Source organism: Miniopterus schreibersii (assembly GCF_964146895.1).
Source record: "Miniopterus schreibersii genome assembly, chromosome: 6".
NCBI lineage: Eukaryota > Metazoa > Chordata > Mammalia > Chiroptera > Miniopteridae > Miniopterus > Miniopterus schreibersii.
The window spans coordinates 8,177,393-8,205,331 of record NC_138107.1 but is presented as its reverse complement, the minus strand read 5'-3'; the positions used below and the strand labels follow the sequence as shown (position 1 = coordinate 8,205,331).

Sequence of the window (27,939 nt, the reverse complement as noted above, 5' to 3'; positions counted from 1 at the left end):
AATTTGGTTCATGGGTCACCTCTAGAATTCTCATGACCTCTACCCTTCACAGTAAAACTGCCTACTCCACCCTTTTGGGGTTCTCCACATGATGATGAAAGCCCCTTGATGGGAGGAACGGTGTCCTCGTCAGAGTGTCCCCGTGGCCGAGTGGTGCCTGGCACAGATACCCAACAGGCCATGTCTTCAGAGCGTGTTCTTAACCTGGGAGTTGCTAGGGAGGCACAGGCTTGCTTTAGCACCCCTTGAAGTATCACCAGTAGGCTCCCAGGCTAAGTGAGCTGAGGGGGCTCTGGACACCAGACCAGAGCAGGGCCAGTCAGATCCCGAAGGGTGAGGCCCTACAGCATGTCCAAGGGACCCGCCTGCACGCCGCGCTACGCTCTCACCTGCCTTTCATTGCTGCTGTGTTTCCTCACTTGCTATAAACCAAAACTGAGACATCCAAGTTTTGAGTTCTCTTTCAAACTTACATTTGACTTTGGGGTTCCTACTTAGTTGGATTTGAGGGTTCAAGGGGTCTCAAATGCAAGTTAACCAGGAACTAGAGAAGGGAGACCATTAGGGCCCTGGAACCTAGAGGTACAAAGAAACAGCAGGTGGGAAACACACAGGCTTGAGGCTAAAGGCAAGCCCCTGGCCGCCTGGAAAAGGAGACTGTTCTGGGCAGGCTGGTGCTGCTCCTTTCAGTCGCCCCCCACCCCCCTTTTTTTGGTTAATCCTCGCCCGAGGACATTTTTTCCATTGATTTTTAGAGAGAAGGGAAGAAGGGAGGGAGGAAGGGGGAGAGAAACATCGCTGCGAGAGAGACACATCAATTTGCTGCTTCCCACACGGGGCCGGGATCAAACCTACAACCCTTTGGTGGGAGGGCTGGTGCTCTACCCACTGAACCGCAGTGGCCAGGGCTCAGCCCCCTTTTAAATCTTGACTTATTTTATTTACTGCCAAAAGAACAACATGGACCCAAATGATAATGTTTTATTATAAAAAAAGCATCCCAAATAGAGGAATTCGTAAACACTGGTAGGTAAACATGTGCAACTTTAAATACAAAGTAAAGAGGCAAAACGAAAGGCATTTTGCCTTTTAGGGAAAATGTTCTGCAGCCATGGTCCCACCCAGAGCACGAATGTGGCTTCATCTCCCATGAAGGCATCAGGTTTGTTTTCTGAACACACTATGCCCATTTTAACAATTTCAAAATGATGGCAAGAAGTGGCGTCCAATAGATTACTGAAACCCCTTGACTATTTTCAGGCAATAAAAAAGGCTCCACATTACTCTCTGCATTAAAGCCCGTGTTCTGATTACTTACACAAGGACTGCTAGAACACTTTGCAAATACAGCCATCCTTCCTGGGCTTACTCAACAGTATTTTCATAGTCCTGTGTATATTAAATATCACTGTTCTGGATTTTAGTTTAAAATATTGGCTACTGCATATTGTACAGTAAATCCAGCTACTTTCTAGCTTCTTTACCTTTTGCTGTCATTCTTACCTCCACTTCGGAGAAATCATTAATATAACACCAGACGCATTTTAACCCGTCTCTCTGCCCACTACTCTCCAAGTCCTCAATGGCAAATGTTTCCTACTCATCTGTACGTGATATGATGCAGACAAACTTGGATGCTAAACCTCAAGGTCAGGTTCATCTTGGCTTGCTAAAATACCTCTGAGTAAGACAGTCCAGGTAAAACCATTTCCTTATGAAAATGTTTCTATATAAATCACCTGGCTTACTTATTTAGGCACTTAGAAAAAAACACCAAACCTGAGTCCCACCTTTTGTGCTAGAAACACCTCCTGCCCAGGTGGCCAGTAACTGGTTCTCAAGGGAATGACTGCAACCCAGCCCTGGGAACGGAGCAGCTATGACTGAGGAGAGCCACCAAATTACAGTGATGCTGAGCTCCAGGCCTGGAGGGTGTGGGATGCGGAAACCTCTCTCCAGCAGAAGGAGCCTGAGGGCCCAAGCTTCTTCCTCAGTCACCACCTTCTGGTGACACTGGTAGATTTACCTCCACAGATTTTCCATGGGGTTGGGGCCAAAAGCACATTAACCCAATTTGGGGAAAAAAGATCTAGTTCTTGAAAGTCAAAGGAAATTAATCATTCACACAGAAAAAAAGTGTTAAGTGCAGTACACATATCAGACTACACAACAGTCAATGCAAACCTCCTCTGTGGTGATGTGGAAGTCAACTGAAAAGTGAGTGTAAAGGAAGCACCATTAAACAACACTGGGCCGGTCAGCTACGAGTGGGCACCGATGTATACTGGTGAGGTCGCAGCCAAACCTGACCTCAGATATGAGCCAATAGTTTCACAGAAATGAAACTACCCACTGGCTACAAAATAACCCTAACCCTACACCTTAACCCTGGCCATCAGCCTTACAAATGGATGCCAATGGTAATCAGAACTCTGCAGGTGGGGACAGTCCACTTTAACCCCATTACTTTTTCAGAGTAAGGAACAGCACTGACTTCCACTGTGATGCTGACCACATGCAGAAAACACACTTAAGACACTTGATCAAGCCTGGAGAGCAGCTTTCAACACCCATCTGGCTTCACCTTTGCAGGACAGCTTGCCCTATAGTATCTTACGGAATGGAATTTAAGAAAATTAGTCATGCTCTTAAAGAACTTGAACTATGTGCCTCTTCGTAATCGGTGATGAGTGAATGCTCTGGGCAGGGACTGGAAGGCCAGCCTGTCCCACAAAATGGGAGGGAATACCATGACACATCCAGCTCTAGCCACGGGGACATCGGGAAGGCGGATCAGTGCTGGGAGAGTGATCTGGTTGTCACACGCTGTGCATTAACTCGTGGCTGACAGAGCAAACACAATTACTAGGTCTCATTTCCCTTCAACTCCTCCTTCCTTTGGGGATGACATTAGTGTGGTTTCTTACTCAGTATGAGCAGCTGATAGGCTATTTAAAAAATTAAAATATCCTGGTATCCAAAAAACATTCCCTAAGTGTCAGAAGAATAATCAGAGAAACCCTGTACGGGGACAAAGCCCGCGCAGGTGATGCTTCCCCACCCGGCCGTACCCCAAACGCGTCCTCGCGGGAGCTCTTACAAGTCTCCCTACTGAGAAAGTGAGCCCTCGTGAGAAACTTCTGCCCACATCTTGAAAGCTTTTAAGTCGTATCTAAGGGCTCCCGGCCGCACGCACAGCAACACGCTGCTCTTGGTGAAGACCTGTGGCTTCTCAGCAGACTGCAACCAGGACAAAGTGGCCCGAGCTGGGGAGGGGCTCTTCTCCTTGAGTTGTGAGTTTCCTTCTAAATGAATTATCTATTTAGGCTCAAACACCATGATGCTAAGGTTGCAGAAACATTACTATGCCACGTTCCTTCCTGTCGCGGAACCTGTGTGGCTTTGGACTGTTCACTGCATTAATGAAAACAAAACAAAACTGAATCTAAGGGCTAAGAATTTCCTTTTAGACATTTTGAATGAGAGTCCAGTTCTTCCCTGATGCAATCTGGACAGATGCCACCAGGAACGGCATCTTCATTAACCTCGAGTGAGTATGCCGTTAGTGCCTATTCGTAGAAGATAGTCTCCTTTTAAGTTTGGTCCCTTTGCTGCTAAGCAATGTGCCTGGTATGAAACAAAACACAGGAAAGCCAAGACACAGCATACAGGATGAGAACTGTTTTGCTGGATGAGGCAACAGGAGTCCTGACTTCCTTTTCTGCTTTTGCAGTTATGCAAAGGCTCAGTGAACAGCACCAGACCTAAAATTTCAAGTTACCAGCTGCTGCAAAGCTGGCAGCTTCATTACAGTGCGTGCTTTTTCATCCCCTGCCGGAGGTGCAGATATACCGAAAGGACGCACGTTAAATATGGAAAAAGGGAAAGGACGGGGGAGAAGCATGTCTCTTACTCATGGGGAGGACTGACTTTGGGCAGCCCAGACAGAGAAGCTTCACAGGGGGGTGGACCACAGCTGGCCCTAATCCTGAAAGTCGTTAGAAGCCATCTGAGAAAGTGGGGCATTTAGCCGGTCAAGTTCATCCACTTGGGGCGGGTGATGCATCAGTATCTCCTGGTCTTCCAAGACATCTTCTCCAGCAGCTACCAGATTAGTGAGGGATTTGCTCCGAACACACTGGAAATCCACATGGCGACTCTTTCCTTCTTCCTTTTCCCATGACATCTGGATAAAGGGGCGCTGCACATAATTATAGATTACTTCAGATCGGCCACCAGGTCTTCTCTTAATTTTTTCTTTACAGGTAGGGTAACCTGAAACAAAAAAACTGTTCTCATGACTTCAGCAAATGCTCACTGTGGCTTCCATACCTCATCACATCAATTTCCTCCCAAATCCAAAGACTATGCATGAGAATTACGGGGAAGCGACCAGCCTCTAACCACGTCCCCCCAGCCCCAATCACCTGCACGCTCTCTTCCTTCCTGCTCAGTTAGTTGGTCTTATCCCTAGAAGGGAAGTAACAAAAATCCTATCCCTTATAATGGAAGGGGGACAGAAGCCTCTTATTAATTTCAGAAGCCTTTAGTTACTGGCAACACTACTACAGAACAAAAATCCTGCTAGGGCATGGCCACTGTAGTCCTCTAGTTCTGCTTAGAGGGCACAATGTGTGAGAACTAGTTCAGGGAATGTGGAATGTTTAGCCTAAAGGAAAAACGGGTGCTGCCTGAAGCATCTGAAAGGCTGTCACATGGGATGGGGAAAATCTTCAGAGTAGCTTCAGAGTCCAGAGGGAGGCAGTTACCTATCAGATACGTGGAAGAATGTTCCGATGGTAGAACAACTGGATAGGCTGTGGGAAATGGAGGGACCCTATCACCCTGTCCCTGGGGTTTCCAAAGAGACAAGGGAAGCACTCAGTGGAAAGCGGTTCATTTGATCATCTCGAAAATCTCTTCCAACTTTAAATCCCAACCTAAGTTAGGCACAATAAAGGTCTGTGGGCAAGACTGAGACAGTAAGTGGCAACACACAAGAGTCATAGACCAATGGAGGGAGATCAGGACGGCTTCAGCACTCTTCAAGAATCTGTCTCCAGCCCCTGGCCGGTTTGGCTCAGTGGTTAGAGTGGAGGCCTGCAGACTGAAGGGTCTGGGGTTCGATTCTAGCCAAGGGTTCGTACCAGGGTTGCAGGCTCTGCCCCAGTAGGGTGGTGAGCAGGAGGCAACCAATCTGTAGATGTCTCTCTCTCTGTTGATATTTCTCTCTCCCCCTCCCTCCCTTCTACTCTCTCGGAAAATATTCTCCAGTAAGGATTAAAAAAAAAATCTGTCTCTAAGACCTTTTCATGGATACCACAGGCTGGGAGTCACTCATTGCTCATGATCATTTAAAGCAATTCTGTCAATACCTCCAGGTGTTTCTCAAAGGTAAGTAATGGAATAAACTTAAAAGTCTGAGTCTCCAAACTACAGCTTTCAGAAGGACCCTTCCAGATCCCAGAGAGATCCTCACCAAGACTGTTGGCAGAATGCCCCTCCCATGTGGTGAGCCCACGAGACCTGCTCCATTTACACCTCCCCAGAGGCCTTAGCCCTCACTGCTCTTTATCCTGAGGCAGGAAACTGAAATTTATTCCTGCAGCTGCTTTAAAGCATTTTCAATTGGAAATAAAATGAAAAGGAAATGTAAGGGCAAACAAAAACAAAAGTAAAGATCCTTGAAACTTGGCTAGAAATGTAGTTCTCACATTGTCCATTGTCTAGGTCCTCTGGAAGCTGAATTTTAAGGACACAAGCTGTGGCCATAGTTCCAACCTACTCCATAAGCTATGCAAGCTGAATACTGACTGGGATGTTTTTACCTTCGATTCCAATGCGAATGTTTTTCAGGCCCCGTTCCTTTAACACTGTTTTAGCAACATCCCGATTCTCAATATATTTGAAGAATCTGTAGAGCTTGGAGCTATAAAGAACTGTGGCGGAAAAAAGATCTGGGGTTAGTTATGGAGCAAGGACCTCCAGAAGAGGAAGGAGATGAGCTAACAGAATCAAACTAATTAAAGTTTCTTTTGGTCCTGATGCCAAAAAAATCCAGACAGATCACAGATTAAATGTTAAATAATAAATTAACCATAAGAAACCATACAAGACATTTTTATAATGCAAGGATACGAAAGGCCTTTTTGGGTAAGACATAAAACCTAGAAGCCATAAAAGTTGATATACTCAACTACATAAAAATACATCTCTACTTAGTCAAAACCACTATTAAAGCTAAAAAGACAATCGGAAAAAATATTTGCAACTCATATTACAAAGGGCTAACTTCCTTGATATAGAGAGTGGTCACAAGTAGAGAGCTTACACAAATCTCTAAGTAAAAGACTAATAATCCAATTTTGTAATGGGCAAAAATACAGTTGACATAAAATTAAAATGGCCCTTAAAAATTAAGATGTTCAGTCTCATTCATGAAATGAGAAGTGAAAATCAAAACTCAAACAGCAAATATGTTTAGTAAAACACTGTTTTGGTGAGGGTACAGAAAATAAACCTTCCTATGTTTTGTGAGTGTAAATTGGCTCAATCTTCATGGAGGATAATTTGCCAACATCTATCAAAATTATAAAAGCACAAAGCTCTGACAGAAATTGCATTTTTAGGAGTATTATTCTACAGAGATATGCATGTGTGAAAGACTGCTTAAAAGGATATTCACAGAGCACCTGAGATCTTGCTCTCTGGCATATGTCTTCAGTTTGACTCAAATAAACTCATAAAAATTCAAATAAGTAAAAGGATATTCATTGCAGCATCATTTATAATTTATAGCTTAAACATCCATCAACAGGGCTGGTTAAATCAGTTATGGCACAATCATGCAATGGAGTATTATACAGCTATTAAAAAAGATCACAGAGGCCGCCTTTAATATAAGAAATGGTATAGAATAGTCTGTATAATATGGTACCATTTGAAAGAAAGGAAAAACGTAAGTGCTTATGTATGTGCATTGAATACATCTGGGAGAAAGTGAGGAGGAAAACTGGATGAGGCAAGGGTGGGAATAAGACTTTTCAATGTACATCCTTTTGTACTTTTAAAAGTATGAACTATTACCAATTCAAAAGGATTTACAAATGAAGAATGACACCACCATTTAACGTGAGGCCTCAGAACTGACACAGTACCAGACGCCAGCAGTAGCACAGAAGGTGTAACGTTCACTGTGCTCCACGGCGTGGAAGTTAGCCCTGCATCACTACACTGAACTCATCCAAGCGAGTGTGCTCATCACTGGCTCAACAGTGACATTCACGTTGGTTCTAGGATCTAGCTGCTACTCTACGTTTCTTGCTAAAAACATCTACATCAGGAAGGTGCTCTTACTCTGGGAATATTCCTCCCCCATGGGTGGGGGGTGGTCTTCGTCCCAGTCCACAGAATCCTCGTCCGTCAGCACGACGATGTGGCACTCCCGCTCCCCTTTCTTGGCACAGCCCACCATGATGGGCAGGATCAGTTCTTCGAGGTAGTGATCAAACTGCTTGTGAGCGCCGTCATTAGACAGTTCATGCAGTAAAGCACCTGGGGAGAGAAAATGCAGGTGAACATCCTCTCTGCCCAAGTGCATGTTCCCAGAGTGAAAAAGCCTACTGGGTAGTAGCCGTTACCACTGAGAAGGTCTAGAGAAGTGACCATTCGAAAGCAGAGATTGTTTCCTGCTCCAAGGTGGTAACTAAGCTGATCTTGTTCGATATGCTTCACATTCTCCCACGCCCCCATTTGCTCATATTTAATAGTCCCTGAGCATTCTCATCAATGGAGGTTTTGTTGAACATACAGTGTCAAACCATAAACATTAATTCTACAGAGACAGAACCACATTTGGGGATGATTCTGTGTAGTACCTCTTCTGGAGATGCTCTGGACCCCAATTTCATGGAGTTAAGAGCACCACAGAAGAGGAATAATCTGGAGACACCAAGGGACCTGCTCTAAGTATATACTAGACTCAGTAGAGAAACCACAAGTCCAGAGAACTTCATGGATTCCGCAGGGAAATGTATCATGAGCTTCAAAGAACAAGTTAAAAATAATTTCAGGGAACCTAGTAGGTAATGATAAGAGCATGGAGTTTGTAGTCAATCAGTTCTAATCTCAGTTTTTAATGCTTAGAGCTTCGAACAAGCTAACTTCTGTCTCATTTGTTAAATGAGGTTATCACCCATCTTTTAGGGTTGTTATAAGACTTACGCCAAGGTCACAGCTATAAAGCACTTAGCAAACACTAAGTTAATGATAATGATAAAGATAATTGTAAGAACCCAGCCAGTTTATGCTGTTTGACCTTACTAGTGAGACTTCCCACATATCTGAGAATCAGTACCCTTATTTGTTAAAAGGTTGAGACACCAAGGTCCCAATAGGGGAAGGAATTAGCTTGGTGATTCATGGGCCAAGCAAGATTTAGAACCCACTACACGTTCTCTTTTGTTTACTGTACTTCCTCAAAATGCTCTGAACCAAGAGAGGGCATGGGATAGTATGTCTCTGCCTCTGCAAATGACCGTCAACCCACACTTGAAATTCTTTGTTTAGTAATAAAAAAATGCCAATCATTTCCAGGCAAACTAAGTTCAGTTGCTCCTGTACTTACTCAGATCTTGACAGCGGATAGTGTTGAAGTCAAAGTTAATGCAGAGATAATCACACGTATCTCTAAGGTCTGGGATAGAGATGCCATCAGGACAATTGATGATACCAGTTTTGTAATAATCCTGTAAATAGATTAGGAGGAAGAATGTAGGCAAAGAACAAGATGAAAAATTACCTCTTCAACACCCATTCATTGCCGGTTCTGTTCAACTGATGGGTTACTAGAACTGTCACCAAATTGGTTGGCTCATTAAATGGTAAAGTGGCTCCTGGCTGTCCTGACATGTTTAACCACAACTTGATACTTGACTGAGCTCATACAGGAAGATGACTTAAGTTACAGGAATAAAACATAAAGTGGGGAAGTCAGTAACTGGGAACTAGAGACTCTAAAGTCAGTACAGCCTGGTGGGGCTCCCAGGGCTCCGGCCAGCGGCCGTGGAAGGGGGTGTAACAAAGAGCTACCGCGCACCAGCACCGTTCGAAAGACAGTTGCGCTGATTCCTTCAGCAATCTCATACTCCCCCTTCTCGTTGGGCCGTGTGAAGTTGTACTCTCTTCCTGGTCCAAACATCCTGAAAGACACCAGGCAACAATGTGACCTTCTCCAGCAGGACTCTCTCCCCCCTCGTGTAAGTGAACAGAGCACCGGGACCCAGCCTCCAGGATGGACTCGAGTCTTAGGAAGTGCCCTTCAGACTGGAAAAGGCAGCAATTACTTTCAGCGCTGGAGTGCGAGGGGGCATGACAAGTCCTCCAGGTCCACCCAGGGTGAGCGTCTGTGACAGCAGAGGCAGCAAAGCAGCGTGTGCAGAGCTGGCCCGCAGACAGTGTCTGCAGCATGTGAGGGCTGCCTCTCCTGCCCTCCCCACTGTGCAGGATCTGCCTGTACATCGCCGGGCAGCTCAGGGAGACAGTGTCATGCTCCCGGCCTTTCCTATTCCTTCCTCTCCTCTTCCAACAGTCAGCTACCCGGAATGCCAATTCTGAATATTCCTGAGTTCTGCCTTTCAACATCTAATCTGATAGGTGAATCTGTACAGTAGGTACAGATATGCTTTTCCCTTCCCCGCTTCGTTTTAATGGTGGAGCTCAGGGAAAATGCCCTTTCTCAATCTAAGGAGTAACTAACTAGGGGAATCTCAGGTCAATGAGAAAAGGAGGGTGGGCATTAGGCGTATCAGCAGTTTGATGTATTTCAGAGGCAGGCCTGCTCTGGGCATGAACTCGGAGGTCATGAGCACGCGAGGAGGCAGCCTTGCTTTTCTTATTTATCTTTTCCCCTCCTTCTTCCTCCTCTCAGTTCCCCTCCCGTAAAACTGGCCCCGTGACTTCTAGGACTCCTGCTGCTCTGTGGAATGGGAAGCCAGCACGAAGGTCAGGGCAGACAGCTGCCATCTACAGCCAGCCTGATCTGAGCTGTCAGTGGGGACTCACTGCCATTTCCTTCCTTAACCTGCTGGGAAGCCCTGCTGTTCAACTGCTCCAAACTGTTCGCCTCCACTCTGCATTGGCTGCTTTTCAAAGGTCTGAAGAAGACTCCGTATCACATGCTTTCCAAATCACTAGACCGTACATAAGAAATCCATTCTTATAAACTTGTCTTCAATGAATGCTGACATTTTCCTGGAACATTCTGGGTGAAGTCTAGCTGAGACAGCTATGAATCAAAACAGTGAACATGCCATAAATATGATCCCCCTACCAACAGCAGGACCTAAACTCAGAGATGGTTCTCCAGTAGCGGTATGGATTTGCATTAGTCCAATCTCGATCTCTCAGCTTGTCCCCTGTGACTAGCAGGCCACATTTGTAAGCTCACTGGCTGGGATTACGAACACTGTATGTAGCCACAGGACAACAAACTCTTAGAACTCACGATCTAAGCCAACTCTAAGCCAGCTGATGAACCATTTAGATAAAGAAATCAGACTCTCTTTTTCTTGGGACAACACATTCCTAGATTCCAAGAACCAGTTACCCAGGAATCTATTACCCAGAAAATGCTTGCCTTCTTTTTATCACCACTTTCAGAGGAAACCTACCTCAGCCAGCCTGCCCTGAGGAACACGGGAGGGGGGGCGCATTAGTGGTGATACCAAGACTGGGGACAGGGAGTCAAGTCTGATAAAATATAGGGTCAATTTAGAAGATGTTTTAATGTACTAGTTTAATCTTAATTCAGATGTTTGAGAAATATATAGGTTTGGTTTTGGTTAAAAATAGCTCATCATAAATTTTTATGTATATGTTCACATAAACACATATTTGAAAAGCTGGATCCCATTTAGCCTAAAATTCAGGAAAATTAAAGTAGTCACTCTGATTTCTAATACGGTTCAAATTAGTTCAATGTCCTGAGTGAAGTTAGATCTTTAAATAACATCTACTTCTAATAAAAATCCTCAAAAGCCAAATGTGTGTATATACACATACATTATTATTATTTTACTCTTATCCCATTTGCTGTTCCTTATGTTAGGGTCTACGATTGGCCAGAAAGAGGATCTCCTAACTTCCAGCTCAGGCTCCAAGGGTACTTGTGGACAGTGCTCCTTCTGAGCAGGCTCTTTCCATTTCCTAAATTCTAACCCTAAAAAGCTGGGGCAGGAGGTGGTGAGAGGAGGATAGGACTACAGTCTGAATGAAACATGAAGCATAAAGAGAACAATCATGAAACAACAGAACAGCCAGATATAAGGATTCGGTTTCAGAAACCAAATGGTGATGGAGGCATTAGAAAACGACAGTACATCATCTATTTCCAAGCACAACTGGCAATGGGTGGCAGGCAAAATCATGCTTTTCAGTGAAATGACTTTGCTGTTGTGTCCTATGAAACATTTGTCTAATTCTATTTTTTATTAAAAGACAAAAGACCAAAAAAGAAAAAAAGAACACGATTTACAGCTTTCACTTTATCCTAGTATCTTTGATTTGTGGAACTCAGAAAACATTGCTTTTGTGAGACTATGAAAACTGTGAATAAAAGAAATTAAGTATGTGACTTCTGTTTTAGAGTGATTTTACAGAGGAACAGGGAATGAGATTTAGCAGATTACTTCTCATAGTTCTGGCTGCACTCCCTTTTTTTGTTTACTATACTGGATTTGTAAATAAAATAAATACCCAGCCCCCTAAATCACCAACACATAGACATTTTGTACCAGCTTGCCCTCCGTCTCACCAGAGCAGGGAGATAGACAAATCAGCAATGCAATGCTTTTTATTCTCATATCTAAAGGAAGGTAAACAGCAGGTATTCTAGTCATAGGGAGCAGAGTGCATTTGGAAGGAAATTACCATCAATTACCTTCCCAACATGGTATCCGGGTGAGCAGTGAAAATTTGCGGATTCACCACAAAACGAGTGCCATCTACAAGAAGTGTCACTTTCTCTGGCGCCTGGGAGTGAAGGTTACTACCAAAGCCCACAGTGCTGTTTCCAAATCGTTCTGGAGCAATAAAGGGTTCATGGTTCCGTTTATTCCCACTTTGAAAGCAAGAGCCTTTGCCGTCTTCGGGAAGTGGCATTATGTGAGGGAACTGGAGACTTGCTGGCTGAGAGGCATAGTCAAGCGAAAGGTCTAAAAGATCATACAAACAAACCAAAATAACTCGACTGCAAAAGCCTTGGGGGAAAAATAAACCCCAACTTCTTTAAAAACAATAAAAAACAAACAAAATCCCACAGATTTTTAGGGGTAAACAGGCAAAAACTCTTGACTACAGCAAGTAAAGAAAAAAAATACAACTGGAGACTTACACTGGATCCCCCGAGTTTTTTCCGGAGCGTGCGCGTGCGTGCGTGTAGGAGTGAATAAAGGTGGTAATACCCACATTTTAAAATAAAATTAAAAACTTTAAAAGTAAACTTCTACATGGTTTAAAAAACTAGCAACCTTCTGCCACAGCCCATGACCGCCCACCTTGTTCCACAGAGGCAATAACTCTTTACTTCTGTTTTCACTTCTCTAAAAAATACTCTAATATTTCCTGTGTTTTATTTAAGGAACCTGCTACCTGTGTGCCAAAACTATTTTCCACATTCTTTAAAAATGTTTCCAAATTTTATTTTCCAGAAAGATGAAAGATTTTAATTGTTTAAATGCATCATTTTTCCTAGAAAAATCACAGAAAAATGCATTTTCACTATGCAAAGGAGCACCCTAACATCACCAACACCACTTCTGAACAGGCAGGTCTTGCTATCAGCAGCAAAATTCCAGTGCAAATGGCCTTGGATTAGGATTCATGCTTGGAAGCTCAGTTTTTGCATCACCAAAAAGCTATTTTCTTTAAGTAATTCACTTTTCTAAACCTGGCCCATCATCTGTAAAATAAGAATGCTCATTCCACCTACCTCACAGGATTGACTGTCCACTGAAAGGAAGTCTGAGAGAGCACTTAAAAATGTGCAATGCCACATCATGTAAGAGGCTTAAAATGGACTGAAAGCTGGATGTACACAGGAGACAAGTGGAAGCAAGTATCTACAAAAGGGTTCCTAGAGGATGTGCTTAAATAGGCAGTTCTAATGTATGCCCTAGCCAGTTTGGCTCAGTGGTTAGAGCACTGGCCTGCAGAAGGGTCCTGGGTTCGATTCCAGCCAAGGGTACATATCTTGGTTGCAGGCTCGATCCTCAGTCCCCGTTGGGGGCTCATGCAGGAGGCAACTAAGTGATGTGTCTCTCTCACACTGATGTTTTTCTCCCCGCCCCCCCCCCCCCCGAAAAGCAATGGAAAAAATACCCTCAGGTGAGGATGAAAACAAACACACAAAAAAACTCAGAAGCATAGAGTTAATACAACATGTATATGCCATTACTTAGATTTGGCAAGCTCAGTTAACATTTTCTATATTTTCTTCAAACCTTTTTTGGAAATACAGTATTATACATACAACTGAATGTCTCACTCCCACCCTTCCTATATTTTAAATTGTATACAGTATTTCATGAACATGATTACTGCCCATGACCTCTGGGAAATTAGTCTGATTTTAGTTAGATAACCAAATAAAACTGTTAGAGTACACTCAATAGCTCCCCCCCCCCGACATACACCTGTTTCTAGAGAAAAGAAAACCAAAATCTAGACCAAAAATCAATTTAGGGTTCACATCTTACAGCTTCTGCAGGACTTAAATTTTCAATGTGGCCCTGATTTTGCATACCAAGAGCTAAGTTCCCACACAATCCACAGGCAGGCTTGTAGCAAGAAACACCTTAATCACCAGACAGGCTTTCACACTGGCAGTGAGGTTCTTAAAAATGAAAGTAGGATCTACATCACTAATTCAGTTCTCTAGAAAGCTTGATGTGCCCCCAGCAATGAGGCAATTAAATTAGATCAATTACTGAAGGATGCCTCAGGTTCCATCCTTAAATGGGTAAGAAGGAAAAGAGCCTCATTGCACAAATTCTCCCTAATGGTGCAGCACTCTGCTTATGTATATATATAACAGTAGCACAGTCTTATCTGAAAGACCCAGGTTCAAAATCCAGTCCCCCACATCCTGGCAGTGTGAACCCGAGCAAGTTACCTAGGCTTCTGAAGCCCACATTTCCTCATTTTTAAAAGGACTGATCTCAGCAGGGATCGGCAAACTTTCTGTAAAGGGCCAAAAAGTAAATACTTGGGGCTTTGTGGGTCAGTCTCTGCCACTGTAGCAGGAAAGCAGCCATAGACAACATGTAACAAATGGGCATGATAGCTGTATTTCAAAATTTTATTGACAAAAATAGGCAGCAGTCCAGATTTGACCATAGCCTGTCACCCTTGATTTAAACCGATGTAAAATTCCTGGCACAGTGAGTGCCCAGTAAGTAGGAATTGCTATTATTGTTGCTATTGTGCTTATTAAAAGTTAAAAAGAGACTGCACCTCCATTAACTCAATAATATTCTAGCCTTGTGAGGTAAGAAGAATATTATATTCCTGTTTTCTAGACTAAGAAAGCTGGGCTCACAAAGCCCAAGGATCATACCCACGGTTACAGCCGACAGGCAGCAGAGCTGGAATCTGAGCCCATCTTCTGCCTGCAAACCCATGACTATCTTTCTTACACCATTACTGCCAAGCTGGATGTGCGAGGCTGATTAAATACGCGGGGGTTTTCTGTGATGGTTAGCTTTACAGAACTGTGATATATAAGCTAAACCGATTAACTGGGTATCTTAATAGGTTAAGAACATTTCTATCCTCTGGCACAGTGGATGCTCAGGTGTCAGAAAGCCCTCCCAGTCAAGGCAAGGGTTAACCACCATACCATCATTCCTGGGACCGAGGGAATAAGAAAGGTTTTGAAGACCCGGAGAAGTCAGGCTATTTGTTTCTTTTTCTTGGGCGGCAGCTGAGATTTCATCCATCAGGCAGCTGGCCTCTTGCCGCAATAATCTGTCGCTGTCACTGCCACGGTGAACATTCATCCTTGGACTCTATGGTGAACTGTCTGCTTGATCAGAAAAAACCCTGCAAGACAGGAATATGCATGATTTAGAACTCTCTCAAAACAGGTTTCCAAGGACTCCCACGGCATGAAAGCCGAACTGGAGAACTGACTGACAGCTCTCACTCTTGTTCTGGGAAATTGTATCTTAAACATCTCTGCGATTTTACATTGAGAGGAACTAGCTGATTCAAATGGTCTGTTGATAAACCCGCTACCAGGGAATAACGTTAAACTTTACCCACAAACAGACATTGAGTGCACTGACTTTAGCCACATCCACGACCAATTAAATGGTGGTGTTTACCCTACAGAGACACAGGAGGAGGAGAGGCCAATTGATCACTTAAAGAAAATTTGCCATATATTTTTAAAAATCAAGACACACACACTCCTGCCACAACAAAGCACTAGGAAATGCAAACCAATCACAATGATAATGCTAGTATAAGAGGCTAAAAGTCACCTGCACTAATAAACAGTTCTTCCACTTTCTGTAGCACATGCTCAACCTCCAACACCCACCTCAAAATTACACGGAGATGTCACTGGCCATAAGGCTAACTCTCCCCGCAGCAGTGCGCTATCATCATGAATGACACCTAGGGAGTGAATGCCTCCTTGCAAGGTACTTGCTATTGGGCAGAATAGAGAGATTAGACAGGAGGCTTCATTCCTTTCCTCCAGGTAGTCATGCCCAGCAGCCCTTCTCCTTGGGGGCTTCCCAACTACTGAAAACATCCTGAAGTTCACCCTACTTAGTACTTTCACAGTTTATACTGTACTGATTTCCACTTGGTGTTTTGGTGGAAGAATCACCTTACATCACTGGCAACTTTAATGCATATGGATTGCAGGCTAACACCAATTTAGAAAGTAGTTAGGTCACTAAGGGCAGTAACATGTTTTAATACTCTGAATTTCCCTGACATGCAAGCATGTAGAGGTGCCAATAAATATTTGTAATGTGAATTAAATTATTCCCTTCATAACCTGTATTAATACACTTTTGAGCATAAAGTTGATTGATCAGTTAAGTCCCTGTTTTAACTTGGATGAAATAATAAAAATGACCACTTTGGAAAGATGAGTCAATACATGTTCCTGAAAACAAATTATTTTAAAGAAGAGATATTTTCAGTTGATGGAACATTTTATTTTCAGACAATGGCTCTTATAACATTAGGGAAATTGAGGCAATAGATGAATGTTTTGACAGAAAACTTGGTATGTGGGTATAGCTTTTTCAGGATTACCCTTTCTTAAAGAAAAAAACATATCTACACACAAAAAATGCAGCCACTTAAAATTTATCCCAAAGACGGGTAAAGTCAAACGTTCTGGAACCACCCCTGCCCTCACATTCGTTTCGGAAAATCAGGTCTACAGAAGGGTAAAGAATAGCCGTGCAACTGGAAAGTGCATTCTTACCAGCATTAGAAAGACCAAAAGAGGGCCTGCTTCTTAAAGCTTAACTGGTTTGAACTACAATGTTTCTCTCAACCTACAGTTGCTGCTGCTCAACTCTTCACTAACTGCTCAGGAACCAAGTTCAAACTTCTCTTCGCTGCTCTCCAAAAGATCTCTTGGACCAAAATATAAGAAACTTGAATAAGCCTCTCTCTTGAAAATGTGCACAGTCTAGACTGCTTGTATACGTTACTTCATCAATTCCTTATGTCTGAAAAATAGTTTTATTATAATGGACTAGAATGAAAACGCTTTCTTCCTATTCAAAGCTCGAAACTCAGTTTAACTTGTACACAGTCAATTAATAAAGATATACTTGGAATTAGCAGGGTAGATATCTCCAGTGAGGGGTAAAAAGTAACTTGTTGAGAGTTAACCAGCATTTTATTTGTATTTAGTTCAATAATACATGAATATTTCCTTTCTTAAAAAGGACCTCTGACCATCGTCTCCAATTCCAGTCACTTCTCCAAGTGGCTATCACTACCTGCTTGGTATGAACCCTTTTAGACTTTATAAAAATGCATTTATATTACACAGATATACTGTTAAAAGCATATTGCTTTTAAAAAACAAACTATATTCTATATGCATTCCTATTCTGTAATATTTCTCTAAGTTAATGTTCTTGAGATCCATCCATTTTGGAAGATCAAGATCTATGAACCTAAAAAGTAAACAGTGTGACAGCAAATTCTTCAATATACACCAGAGCAGCCAGTTTAAACTGAATAGTAAGGGTCTACTCCCCTTCCAGGATGGATGTTTCATTCAACTTTGAATGTATATATTCATTGCCTACCATGGTTCAATTCTGTAACCATCCCCCAAATGAATCTTGGTCCTCAGAACATATCTAAAAGAAAAAGAAAAAAAGAAAAGAAAGAAAAGAAATAAGCAAAGTACTTCAGCAATATAGTTCTCTACTGCTACAAAACTATTTTTGGCCAACAGTCCTAAAAGTCACAGTAATGTACAATTAACAAGAAGCAAAGGATCATGACATCCCTGGACACCTAACAGCCACTGGAGAGACGGCTTCAGAAAACAACTAGGAGTTAGGAATATATTAATGAAACTCAGACTGTATAGCTGGGCAGCAAGCCAGCTCAAGCTTCACCTCCCCATCTCAGGTAACAGTACTTTATACACTCTGAAGAGCTACACAAATATACTTTTTATTATTTATTTCACAGGCCTCCTATGAAGGCCCACATTTTGTTAAGTCTTGATTTTGTTGACCTGGAACAGCAAAACATTTAGCATCATAATCTTCCCATCTTGGAAAATTTATATACAATCTTTGGTAGTGGAATTATCTCCGCATATTTCTTGCACCTAAAAAAAGGACATACTGGTTTCTCTCTAGAACACTGTCATCTCGAGTATTAATCCAAAATAATCTCTAGATAACAAGTGTATTTTTTTTCTACTTGCAATTTCCTCTCATTATTTCTGAAGAAAATAAGATAATTAAACAGGTCACTTCCATTAAGTTCAGTATCTTGCCACTATTCAGATTTTAAAAATCCAGATGGAATGGGGTTGGGGACAAAGTCACCACAGATGCATTTTATTATTATTTATTATTATTTTTTAATCCTCACCCGAGGATATTTTTTCATTGCTTTTCGGGGGGGGGGGGGGGTGTTGAGAGAGAAACATTGATGTGAGAGAGACACATCGACTGACTGCCTCCCGCACTCGCCCTGACCGGAGCCGGGGATCGAGCCTGCAACCAAGGCACATGCCCTTGGCCAGAATTGAACCCAGGATCCTTCAGTCCGCAGGCCGATGCTCTAACCACTGAGCCAAACTGGCCAGGGCAACATGGATGCATTTTAAAAGCATTATGCTTCCAGACTGTTAACAGTTCAGGGTATGCTCTTTTACTGCAAGGCTATGTCTCCTCTCTATCAGAGCTGGGAGGTGAAGATGTCGTAGAACGCCATAGAATAAATAATCTACCCTTCATCTATAATTCATAATTAAATTCAGAAAGTAATTATATCTTTGCCAAACCTTCATTTCAGGCACAAATCCTAGTCCTTTCTGCTACTCTAATTGCCTATTACCGACTTTGGTCTAGTCCCATTGTGCATAATAATGAGCCCTGCTAATGTTTGCTATTAGAGGCCAACGGATTGTTTTGCTTCACATATGCTGCCTGATGACACCCAGGATTTCTGGTTAAAAGGATTCATGAAGGCAGAGGGAGAGACAACAGAGGTGATAGAATACAATCGAAAATGTCTACATGACCCCCTTCTAGGATATTACTGACTGATTGCTAAGAGGCTGCCATCTCCAAAATGTATTCTGGGTGGGTGTGTTTATGTATTTATCTTTCTCTCTCTCCATATATATATACACACACACACACACATATGTGTGTGTGTGTGTGTGTGTAAAATATGTATTTTAAACCAACTCCGCTGACACTTCCCTGTCATGTTTCTATTCACTCCCTTTGCATGTGCAGCCCTGATGTCCCAACTCATAAGAAATTCTGTCTTCTGACTAAGGCTTTCTGGTTTTCCTTTTTCCAGATTATTTCTAAAAAAACTGTGTAAGACCACCCCAGTATTAAAGCCCACATAAACTTTATTCTTAACATTTCTAAATCTTGGAGTTTTCCTACCTTACGGCCCCAAACCTGTAATAATTTTGCTGTTTGAATCTGTAAAGAGAGAGACCCTTGTAAGTAAGTTACTTCCACTGGGCCCTCCCTTCCTGCGTACTTGCCGTGGCCCTCAAAGAACTCTGGCAGACCAGGGAAACATAACTACTTCTTAGAGATTCCTTGCTGCATTTCTCCCCAAGTATGATCTTCCATTACAGCTCTATCTTTTGTAACTGTGGCCTTGGGCAGGTTCCTAAGTCTCTTTGAGTCTCAACTTGCTCACTTATAAGAGAGGATAATAACCATTAACCACATAGGCTGATACAAGGATTAAATGAGGTAATACATGTGCAGTGCTTAGTATGATGCCTGGCACACAGCACTCAATAAATGTTGATTATTGTTATGACTCCTGATCCACAGTCTATGAAGATCTTTTACACACCTAATCGTATTTGATACTAAGACAACCCCAGGAGAGGTATTTTCATTATTCTCACTTTATTGCTGGAAAAAAATTAATTCAGGCTTTAGAGACGTTAGCAACTTCCCCCAAATCACACTCTAGCTAAGAAGCAAAGATAGATTCCAAATTTGGATCCTTGGATTGCCATATTGTTTCCAAACAATCACAGTTTCCTCCAAACCATCTTGCCTTTCACCCATTACTGACTGTAGGAGTTATTCCTTCTATTATTTGTCAGAGATGAGAGAGAAAACCAGTCATTTCCAGGGTCATTGATGCTGTAGTTCTTATCAAGCAGGAGTTACTGTAGTGATACAAGAACCCTCTGATAGATGTTTTTCCCCATAAATAAATATAGCATTATTAGTGTTTTACTGCTTATAAAAGTGGTATGTGCTCACTGAAAAAAATTCAGTCAATATAGAAAGATATAAATACTTTAAAAATCAGTAAAGCTGTGGTGAAATCTTTTCACACATATCTTTGGGTATCTACCCTATTATATCCTTGGAATAAACTGGAAGTAAAACTGCTAGGAAAAAGGTAAATACTTTTTAAGTTTTGATATATACTACCAGCCTATCCTTTATAAATATACCAATTTGCACTCCTTCCAGCAACAGAAAGTGTCCGCTCTCCAGAACTCTTGCTAGCAGTGTTTCAGCCTTCCTTATTTTTGCTAATCTGATAAGTGAAATATGATCTCATTTAAAAAACCATTCATTTCCAGCAATACTTCCAAAATTTCACCTTTGAGAGCCTTAAAAGTTTTGGGTGGGGAGGGAGAAGAACCCATGCCGGGTGGGTACTAGGTAGTAACAGTGGTTTATTCCCATCAAGTTCATCAGGCTTGACTAGAATCACTGGGTGTTTCCCATGACTTGCTTACATCTCCGGGGAAGTATGGGAGATGACAAGATAAGATGACAGGACCACCCACTAGGCTGAAGCAAAGCAGGTTCTGGCTTTGTTATTAACTAGCCATGTCACCAAGAAAATGTCCTTTAAGCTTCAGTGTTTTAAGCATAAAAATGGGATGATACCTACCACTACCAAGTCAGACAATCCTTTCTCAAAAAGGACGTATGGAAAGCCCTCAAAGAGCACAAAGCGCTGTATAAAGACATGAGATGAATGTGGGTGTGTGACTCTCCCCTGAACTACTCCTTAGCATTCACCTGACTCTAAGTTCATCATGCTCCTCTTCCGCTTTTGAGTATATTTTTTATGTTCTATTGTATGGTTTTCCTGATTTCAGCTACCTTTCCCTTTTTAATTCCGTGAAATTACACACTGCATTGCCTTTGGGGTTCTTTGAATTTTGCCGCAGTTGCCTAACTTTCCATTTGCACCTGACCTTCTGTGTCTTTCCTGTCTTCCCTCAGGAAAGTGCCATATTCTTTCTCTTCTCCTGCCAAGCTGTCTTTTCTTTAGCTTTTTTACTGCTGTCAAATTTTAAAAAACAAAGACAAATGATAATCCTGCACTTGGGTGGTACATGTTCATTGTTCCCAGCAGAAAATACTGAAAGGACAAAAATCACCCCTTTGTTCTTCCAGACTTTCCTAAATATAAACACATAAATATATTTCTTTTACTTTTACAATTTGAAATTCTCCTGTAAATACTATTTTGTATTCTCAGCATACAATGAACATGCTGAGAATACTGTATGTCAATAATCATAGTCTTACATCATTTTCAATGGTACATAATATTCCATTATATGGTTGTATCAAATTTTACTCATATCATTTCACAGCTACTTTTTAAAAATTTAACCTTTAACCCATATAGAGTTTATTTTGGCATTTAGCATGAAGTATAGATCTAACAAGATTCAAATGGGTAACCAACTAACTGCTTTAACAATATAGTCTGAAGAGTCCATTTTTCCTCCCACTGATTGAAATGTCAATTTTCTCAAATACTACCATATAATATATGCTTGGTCTGATTTTTAAACTCTGTTCCACTGATTCATCTATTTCTGTGTCAATGTCAACTGTAATTTAACATCTTCGTATCATTTTTCTATGTCACTTATCTAGACGTTCTAAAATATTTTTAAGTTGTCAACAGGGAAATTTTTTCTTCTAATCTTTAAAATGATGTCTTACTCATTTATACTTTTCCTCTGCAATGAGTAACACCAGCTTAATCAGTTTTAGAATTCTTGTGGTAAGTTTCATAGAATGTTAAATTTAATGGAGATGGCAACTGCACACACTCAGACTCCCTGTACCAGTTTATGACCCAGAATACAGGCAATCTATTCCCAGAGCACTTGATGGTAAATACGGGAGGTTCTGTTTGCCCTCTTACTATATATATGGAAGTAAAATTTTGCTTTACTTAAAAATATTACTGTCATAACTCATTCCAATGAAATTTTAATAAAAATGTGTGTGGGTAACTGAAACTATTAACACTAGAGCAATTTTGATGTTTACTGTTAAAAGACAGTATTTAATCAAATTTTTAATTCAGAAAGTAAAATGTAAATTTACTTCAGCTATTTTAATACACTTACATACATTATATACTTTAAAGATAGATTATATTTCTAAGTTAATATTGCTGCTACCCAGCAGACTTTTTTCTGTGTAGAAAAAGAACTCATGGTACTGCATTTTTTGAATTCTGGTCAAGGTTATTACCACACATGCCTTCCTTACATGCTCTCCCTGTGAGCCTAAGCAACTGCAATGATTAATCCCTAGTAAAGATCAATCCCCTTCCCCTAACTCCTTTCTCTTTTGTTTCTTTTTCTTTTCCAAGAACTGATGCTAAAAAATGTTTTTCCATTTGTGTTACTACTTCCTCACAGTCTCAAATGAAAGGAAGCTATATTTAACCGTAGCTACCTGCCTCCCATATTTACCAGCAAGTGCTCTGGGAACAGATCGTCTGAGTTGTTCTTAATTCCACCACTTTCTAGCTGTGTGAATCTGGGCACATGATTAACTTCTCTGGGCCTCAATTTTCTCACCTGTAAATTAAGAATAATAATAGTACCTATTTGGGAGAACTGTTTTAGAAATTACAAATATTCCAAATAAAGCAGTCTCTGTCATATGGTAAACACTGAAAAAGTGTTAGCTGTTATTACTATTTATATATTCAAAACTAGTTTCAAGCTTACAAAAATAATATTTGAAAACTATTTTTTAAAATCTCTTCTTGATTCTCCTTTCTTGCACTAATACCTAGCCACTACATCATCCCTCACCTCAATTCCAACACCAACAGCCCTCTATTTATATCTCTGGGTATTTTCACGGAGAATAAGTACTGGATTCTGAACACATCAACTGGCAGAGGTAATAAAACAATGATGATACCACTATTAATTCTTAATTCCAAACATTTACAAATAACAAACATGTTATTTCTGTAAACCAAACCTGTAGTTTTAGAACTAAAAAGTACACAGCTTTCACCCTAGCTGGTGTGGCTGGGTGGTTAGAGTTTTGGCCCTTGGACTGAAGGGTCCCGGGTTTGACTCCGGCCAAGGGCACGTATCTCGGCTGCAGGCTCGATCCCTTGCTCTGGTCCAGGCGAGTGTGGGAGGCGACCAATCGCTGTGTCTCTCTCACATCGATGTTTCTCTCTCTCTCTCCCCCCCCCTCCCACTCCCTCTGAAAAGCAATGGAAAAAACATCCTCAGGTGAGGATTAAACAGAACAAAAAAACCCCACCCAGCTCTCTAAAGAATCTCTTGCAGGACTGAGCACTTTTATCAGCTAGGTTTCTTTTTAATCTCTCAAAAGTATAGAGAAGTTTTTGGTAATCTCTTCAGATTAACAGCAAATCAGTGTGTGTATATATCTATACCTAATCTATCTATCTATCTATCTAGTCAGAATACATCTACCAAACATCTACTGTGTAAAGGCTCTAGCTCTGTGTACAGCATGGAGGGACACAAAGGATGGAGCAACACTTTCCAGGGTTAGTCCCAAGCTTCCATGCTGGTTAGGTGGGGATATATGAAAAATAGAAATTTTTTTTAATCCTCACCAAAGATATGTTTGATTTTCTTAGAAACAGAGAGAGTAAAGGGGGCTGAGGGAGAGAAACATCAATGTGAGAGAGAAACACTGAGTGGTTGGTTGTCTCCCATATGCTCCCTGACTGGCAATCGAACCCACAACCTTTGGGTGTATGGGACGACGCTCCAACCGAGCCACCCAGCCAGGGTGAAAAAGATAAGCAAATTTAAGTAATAATACAGAATAGGTGGTTTAAACCAGTGGTTCCAGATTCCCAGGCCTATCCTCTAGAGTCTGTCTCCGCTGGTTTACAGTGGGGCTGGGAATTTATTTTCACTCACCTCTATAATTTTAATAACAGTCTTTTACATTTGTATAGCATACAATTCAAATTGCATTCATATTTGTTACTTCATCTGATCCTTACAACCTTCTCTATAAAACAAATAGGAATATACTAACAGAGACAACAAACCAAATCCTCTGGCCGGGGTCACACATCTTTCCACTATACCTCAGTGCTTTCAAACTTGGGAGTAAGGCTCCCCCTGTTTTAGTAAGAATAGAGATAGTTTACTTTATATCTATAACTTACCATAAAGCCTTAAAATTTCAACAGTGGAATGGACAATCTGGATCTAAAGAAAACAGTATCTTTAAATAAATTATAATATTTTAAAAAACAATGGATGGCCAGCATTTCCTGAGAACTTTCAATGTCTCAGGCACGGTTGTAAGCACTTCATGTAAGTTACATGAATTAACCCAATCCTAACAACCCTCTGAGGTAGGTACTACTACAATCACTATTTCAGAGACAGAAACTGAGGAGTACTTTATCCAAGCTAGTAAATGAAGGAGCCACGGTTTGAACCCAGGAAAGACTAGCTCCAAAGCCCACATTTTTGACCACTACCCAATTAAGTACAGCTGACCTTGAACAATTCAGGTTAGGGGTGTAGACCAACCACACTGTCCAAAATCTGCCTAAGTCTTTTGCATACTTGGATTCCCAAATGTGGAGTTTACCCTTGGATAACACAGACTATGAGGGTAAACTGAACTGCAGTCATTTAAAAAAATTTCTATATACACAAAACTGTGCAGTTCAAGCCTGTGTTGTTCAACTGCATAATGAGGGCACTACTGAGCATAAATCTTACTGGCTTTGGAGTCAGCCAGATTTAAGTCTGAACGCTGACCACTTACTAGGTTTACAACTTTGGGCAAGCTTAAGCTTTTTGTATCTTAGATTCCTCAGGTATAAAATGGAGATAATAAAATGAGACAATGGACATAAAAAGCATTTAGTACAGCATCTGTTATATAATAATGTCTATGAACTGTAAGTCCCTACTACAGTATTTCTAATTCTGCTTTTCATGAATATACAAGAACCACCCAACAATGTCTAACTTGGGGACTCCAAGCAAAAATATGAAAAGGTTCTCCTTTCATCCATAGGTCCTACTATTCCAGAAATGCATATATTATTCCAATAATCTCATTTCCCATGGGAACGCCAGAATATACTGAATCATATTCGTAGTTACATCAGTTTTATATTCTGTCTCCTACAGAGATACCTAATAACTTTGGCAAGGAAACAGTATAGTTATGTGACAACTTCAAAAGATTCTGGACATTGCTCAAACATCTAACATAATAAAAATTCACCAATGTACTTATCTAAACCTTTACTGAATCTTTAAAAACATAACATCTCTTGGGATTACAAGATAACTACCTATTTGCTCTTATTTGTCCTTTTACTGCTTATTTCAAGCTTCAGAGTTCCTTATTTTAGTACTCCCGTTCTTCATGATTTATGACTCCATTTTTCCCCAAATAATACTGCTTTTGTAGTCATGTGAAAGTCTCTCCATTTTCTTCATCTCCTTATAACTTAATTTCTCTGGACCTTTTCCATTTCTGAAGCATTTTTCTCGAGATGACTTAATGGGAAGAACACTGGACTAGGAGCCAGGAGTCTTCATTCTGCCATCTATCTCCTCAGATTCTTTATCTGAAAGACTAGAGGATTGCACTAGATAAATTTGTAATAGGTCTCCTTATATCACTAAGCCTCATATTTCCATGACTCTGAGTATTCCAACTAGAAATCATTCATTTTCCAACAACTTCCCTAAACTTTCTACTCCAGTTAGCCAAGGAGGGGCAGGCATGTTCAGATATGGGCACAGAGGAAGACGTGATAATCAGGAAGCCTAGTTCTATAGAAGGCAAGACGTGATGTTTTGTGAACCAGTAGAAGAAGATGGATTAGTAAGAGAAATCAGACACCAAAAAGACACCAAAGACAGAAGGTCAGAAATACATAGCCTAACTTCATCCCTACACATCTATTTGAAGTGGGACTAAGAACCAGAAAAAGCTTTTGGCAGCAGAGGAGGTGAGCCTCCTGGGAGCAATGTAACTCTGCACCCTCTTTGCAATGTTGTTGCCAACATGGCCTCCTACAGTGCTTTACACAAAATAGGCATTACTAAGGATTTGATGGCTGAACTGAAAGCCATCGTAAGTGCTACTGGTAGTGCTACATATCAAGAAATCTGAGAGTTCAAGGCCATGGGAATTACATGGCACTGGCTGCCCTGGTTCTAAGGGAAGGAGACTGGGCTAGTTGAGGGGGGAAATTGGGTATAATAGCGCGGATGGTGTGATAATACTGAAAGTAGCCCCCAGAAGGAAAAAGGATTCATAGGCGCTGGTTATCTCTAAACCACCAAGGCAATATTAGAAATATGTATGAAAGTCATTTCCTACCCTGGTGTCAGAGTCCAAGAAAACACTATCTTTTCTTAAGTTTCCTTCTGGAGTCAGGGAGCTTCTTGGCTTATGACTGGTTAGGGGCAGGGGAGAGTACATCGACAAAGGGATAAGGGAGCTGGGCAGTTGTAAGAACTCTCAGGCCAGCCCTATGGAGGTGTTTCTCAAAGTGTGGTCCCTGGGTCACCAGTACCAGGCCAACAGAGAGGGCGTGCTTGCTTAAAATGCACACTCAGGGACCCATCCCTGGTCTCTAGAATCAGATTTCTAGGAAGTGGTACTGGCATTTTTTAGGAGCAAGCTTACGTTTGAGAAGTACTGCGCCAGAATGTGAGGGGGGGGGGCAGCGTTGGGGGGAGGCAGTTGAGAGTGAAGCTCTTTGACTGGATTCATCATATGCCACTAAAGTTACTTTGTTTTGGGAACCATTAAAAAACTCAATTTCTCAGGTAACAGCCGCGGCTAGTTAGCAGGTAGCAGCGAGCAGAGGCGCAATGAAAGGCCTGGAAAGTGCATTTTCACCAACTGGTTAAACAGCTCCTCCCCAGCCTTGTTTATCCTGTTAGTTTGCTGGCTGGTTTGTTTACAAATAAATCGGTTCAACCCTGGAATTTTCAGAAAGAATCACAAACTACAAAACAGAAGAGGGTTTGTGTTTTTTTTTTTGATAGCGCAGAGCGAGGCTTGTAAGCCTGAAGACACTGCCTGCTATAAAAAGCAAGGTTTTATTTAGAAAAAAATGACCGGGCAAGGCTCTCGCTGCTCTTCTGCAGACAGAGCCACGGACGAAAGCTGGTTATTTGCGGGCGGCAGCGAAGGAAGACGGGCAGGGGCGGGACGAGCGGGCAAAAGGCACCCTGCCCGCGTTTAGCAGGAAGGCGACCAACTACGTAATTCTCAATGAGTTCCATTAACTGCCGGAAAAAAAAAAAAATCACGTCTGCAAATGTTTTATCAATAAACACTCCGAAGTTCTCGTCGTTTCCGGCGGGATAAAAACACCAAAGGCCTGCGGGAAGCAGACAAGTTCTACTTCAGCTGTGCCCACGACAGTGTTTACGATTTCCACACAGGTGACCCCTTCCCGGGCGGTCAGACCTCACCCCTCGGCACGAAAACGGGGCCCGGAGCCCGGCTGCCGACATTTTTCCGGGGGACAATTTTAGTCCCGTAGGCGGGGGTCGGAGCCGGCGGACTTCCGCCGAGCGGCGTCGCGAGGAGACGCCCCGCCGGACACAAAGGCAAATGTCGGGGCCGTGCCCGCCGCCACTTACCTGCCGCGCTCCGGCGCCGGGGCCCGAATCCGCCCGGGAGGCGCGCTCCGCGCCGCGAGAAGCCGCCGCGGGACCGGTGCCGCAGCGCCGCGCCCCCCGCCCTGGCCCGCGCGGCCACGCGGCTGAATCACCCGGCGCTTCACGTTAAGAGTCCCCTCGGCGCGCGGGGCACGCCGGGAAGGCCGGGCTCCCCGCGCCCCCGGTGGCCTCTTTCCTTCCCGACACGCCCCGCGGGCCGGAAGGAG

General features: G+C 42.1%; 1 protein-coding gene across 2 annotated transcripts; it reads right to left on the bottom strand.

Moving 5' to 3' along the window:
- Positions 1-966: 966 nt before the first annotated feature.
- KCTD20 (potassium channel tetramerization domain containing 20) lies at positions 967-27,859 on the bottom strand. Of its 2 annotated transcripts, XM_081140114.1 has the most exons (9): positions 27,695-27,859; positions 17,349-17,402; positions 14,897-15,099; positions 11,939-12,212; positions 9,098-9,200; positions 8,627-8,747; positions 7,357-7,554; positions 5,829-5,939; positions 967-4,275 (listed from the first exon to the last, which is right to left on the bottom strand). In XM_081140114.1, the coding sequence occupies exons 3-9, from the start codon at positions 15,054-15,056 to the stop codon at positions 3,983-3,985; spliced, it is 1,260 nt and encodes a 419-aa protein (XP_080996240.1). In that variant the 5' UTR covers positions 15,057-15,099; positions 17,349-17,402; positions 27,695-27,859; the 3' UTR covers positions 967-3,982. The 2 variants fall into 2 exon arrangements, with proteins under 2 accessions (XP_080996240.1, XP_080996241.1); XM_081140115.1 differs by lacking the exon at positions 17,349-17,402 and having other exon boundaries at positions 27,695-27,850.
- Between the last annotated feature and the right edge of the window lie 80 nt (positions 27,860-27,939).

What these genes read in the sequence shown, in the direction of transcription:
- KCTD20 (XM_081140114.1), bottom strand. Translation starts at nt 15,056, where the DNA reads ATGAATGTTCACCGTGGCAGTGACAGCGACAGATTATTGCGGCAAGAG. An exon ending in TATCCGCTGTCAAGATCTGA is followed by an intron (nt 7,555 to 8,626) that starts GTAAGTACAGGA and finishes TTCTCTCCCCAG; the next exon opens with GTGCTTTACTGCATGAACTG. An exon ending in GGGGGAGGAATATTCCCAGA is followed by an intron (nt 5,940 to 7,356) that starts GTAAGAGCACCT and finishes TTTCCGCCACAG; the next exon opens with TTCTTTATAGCTCCAAGCTC.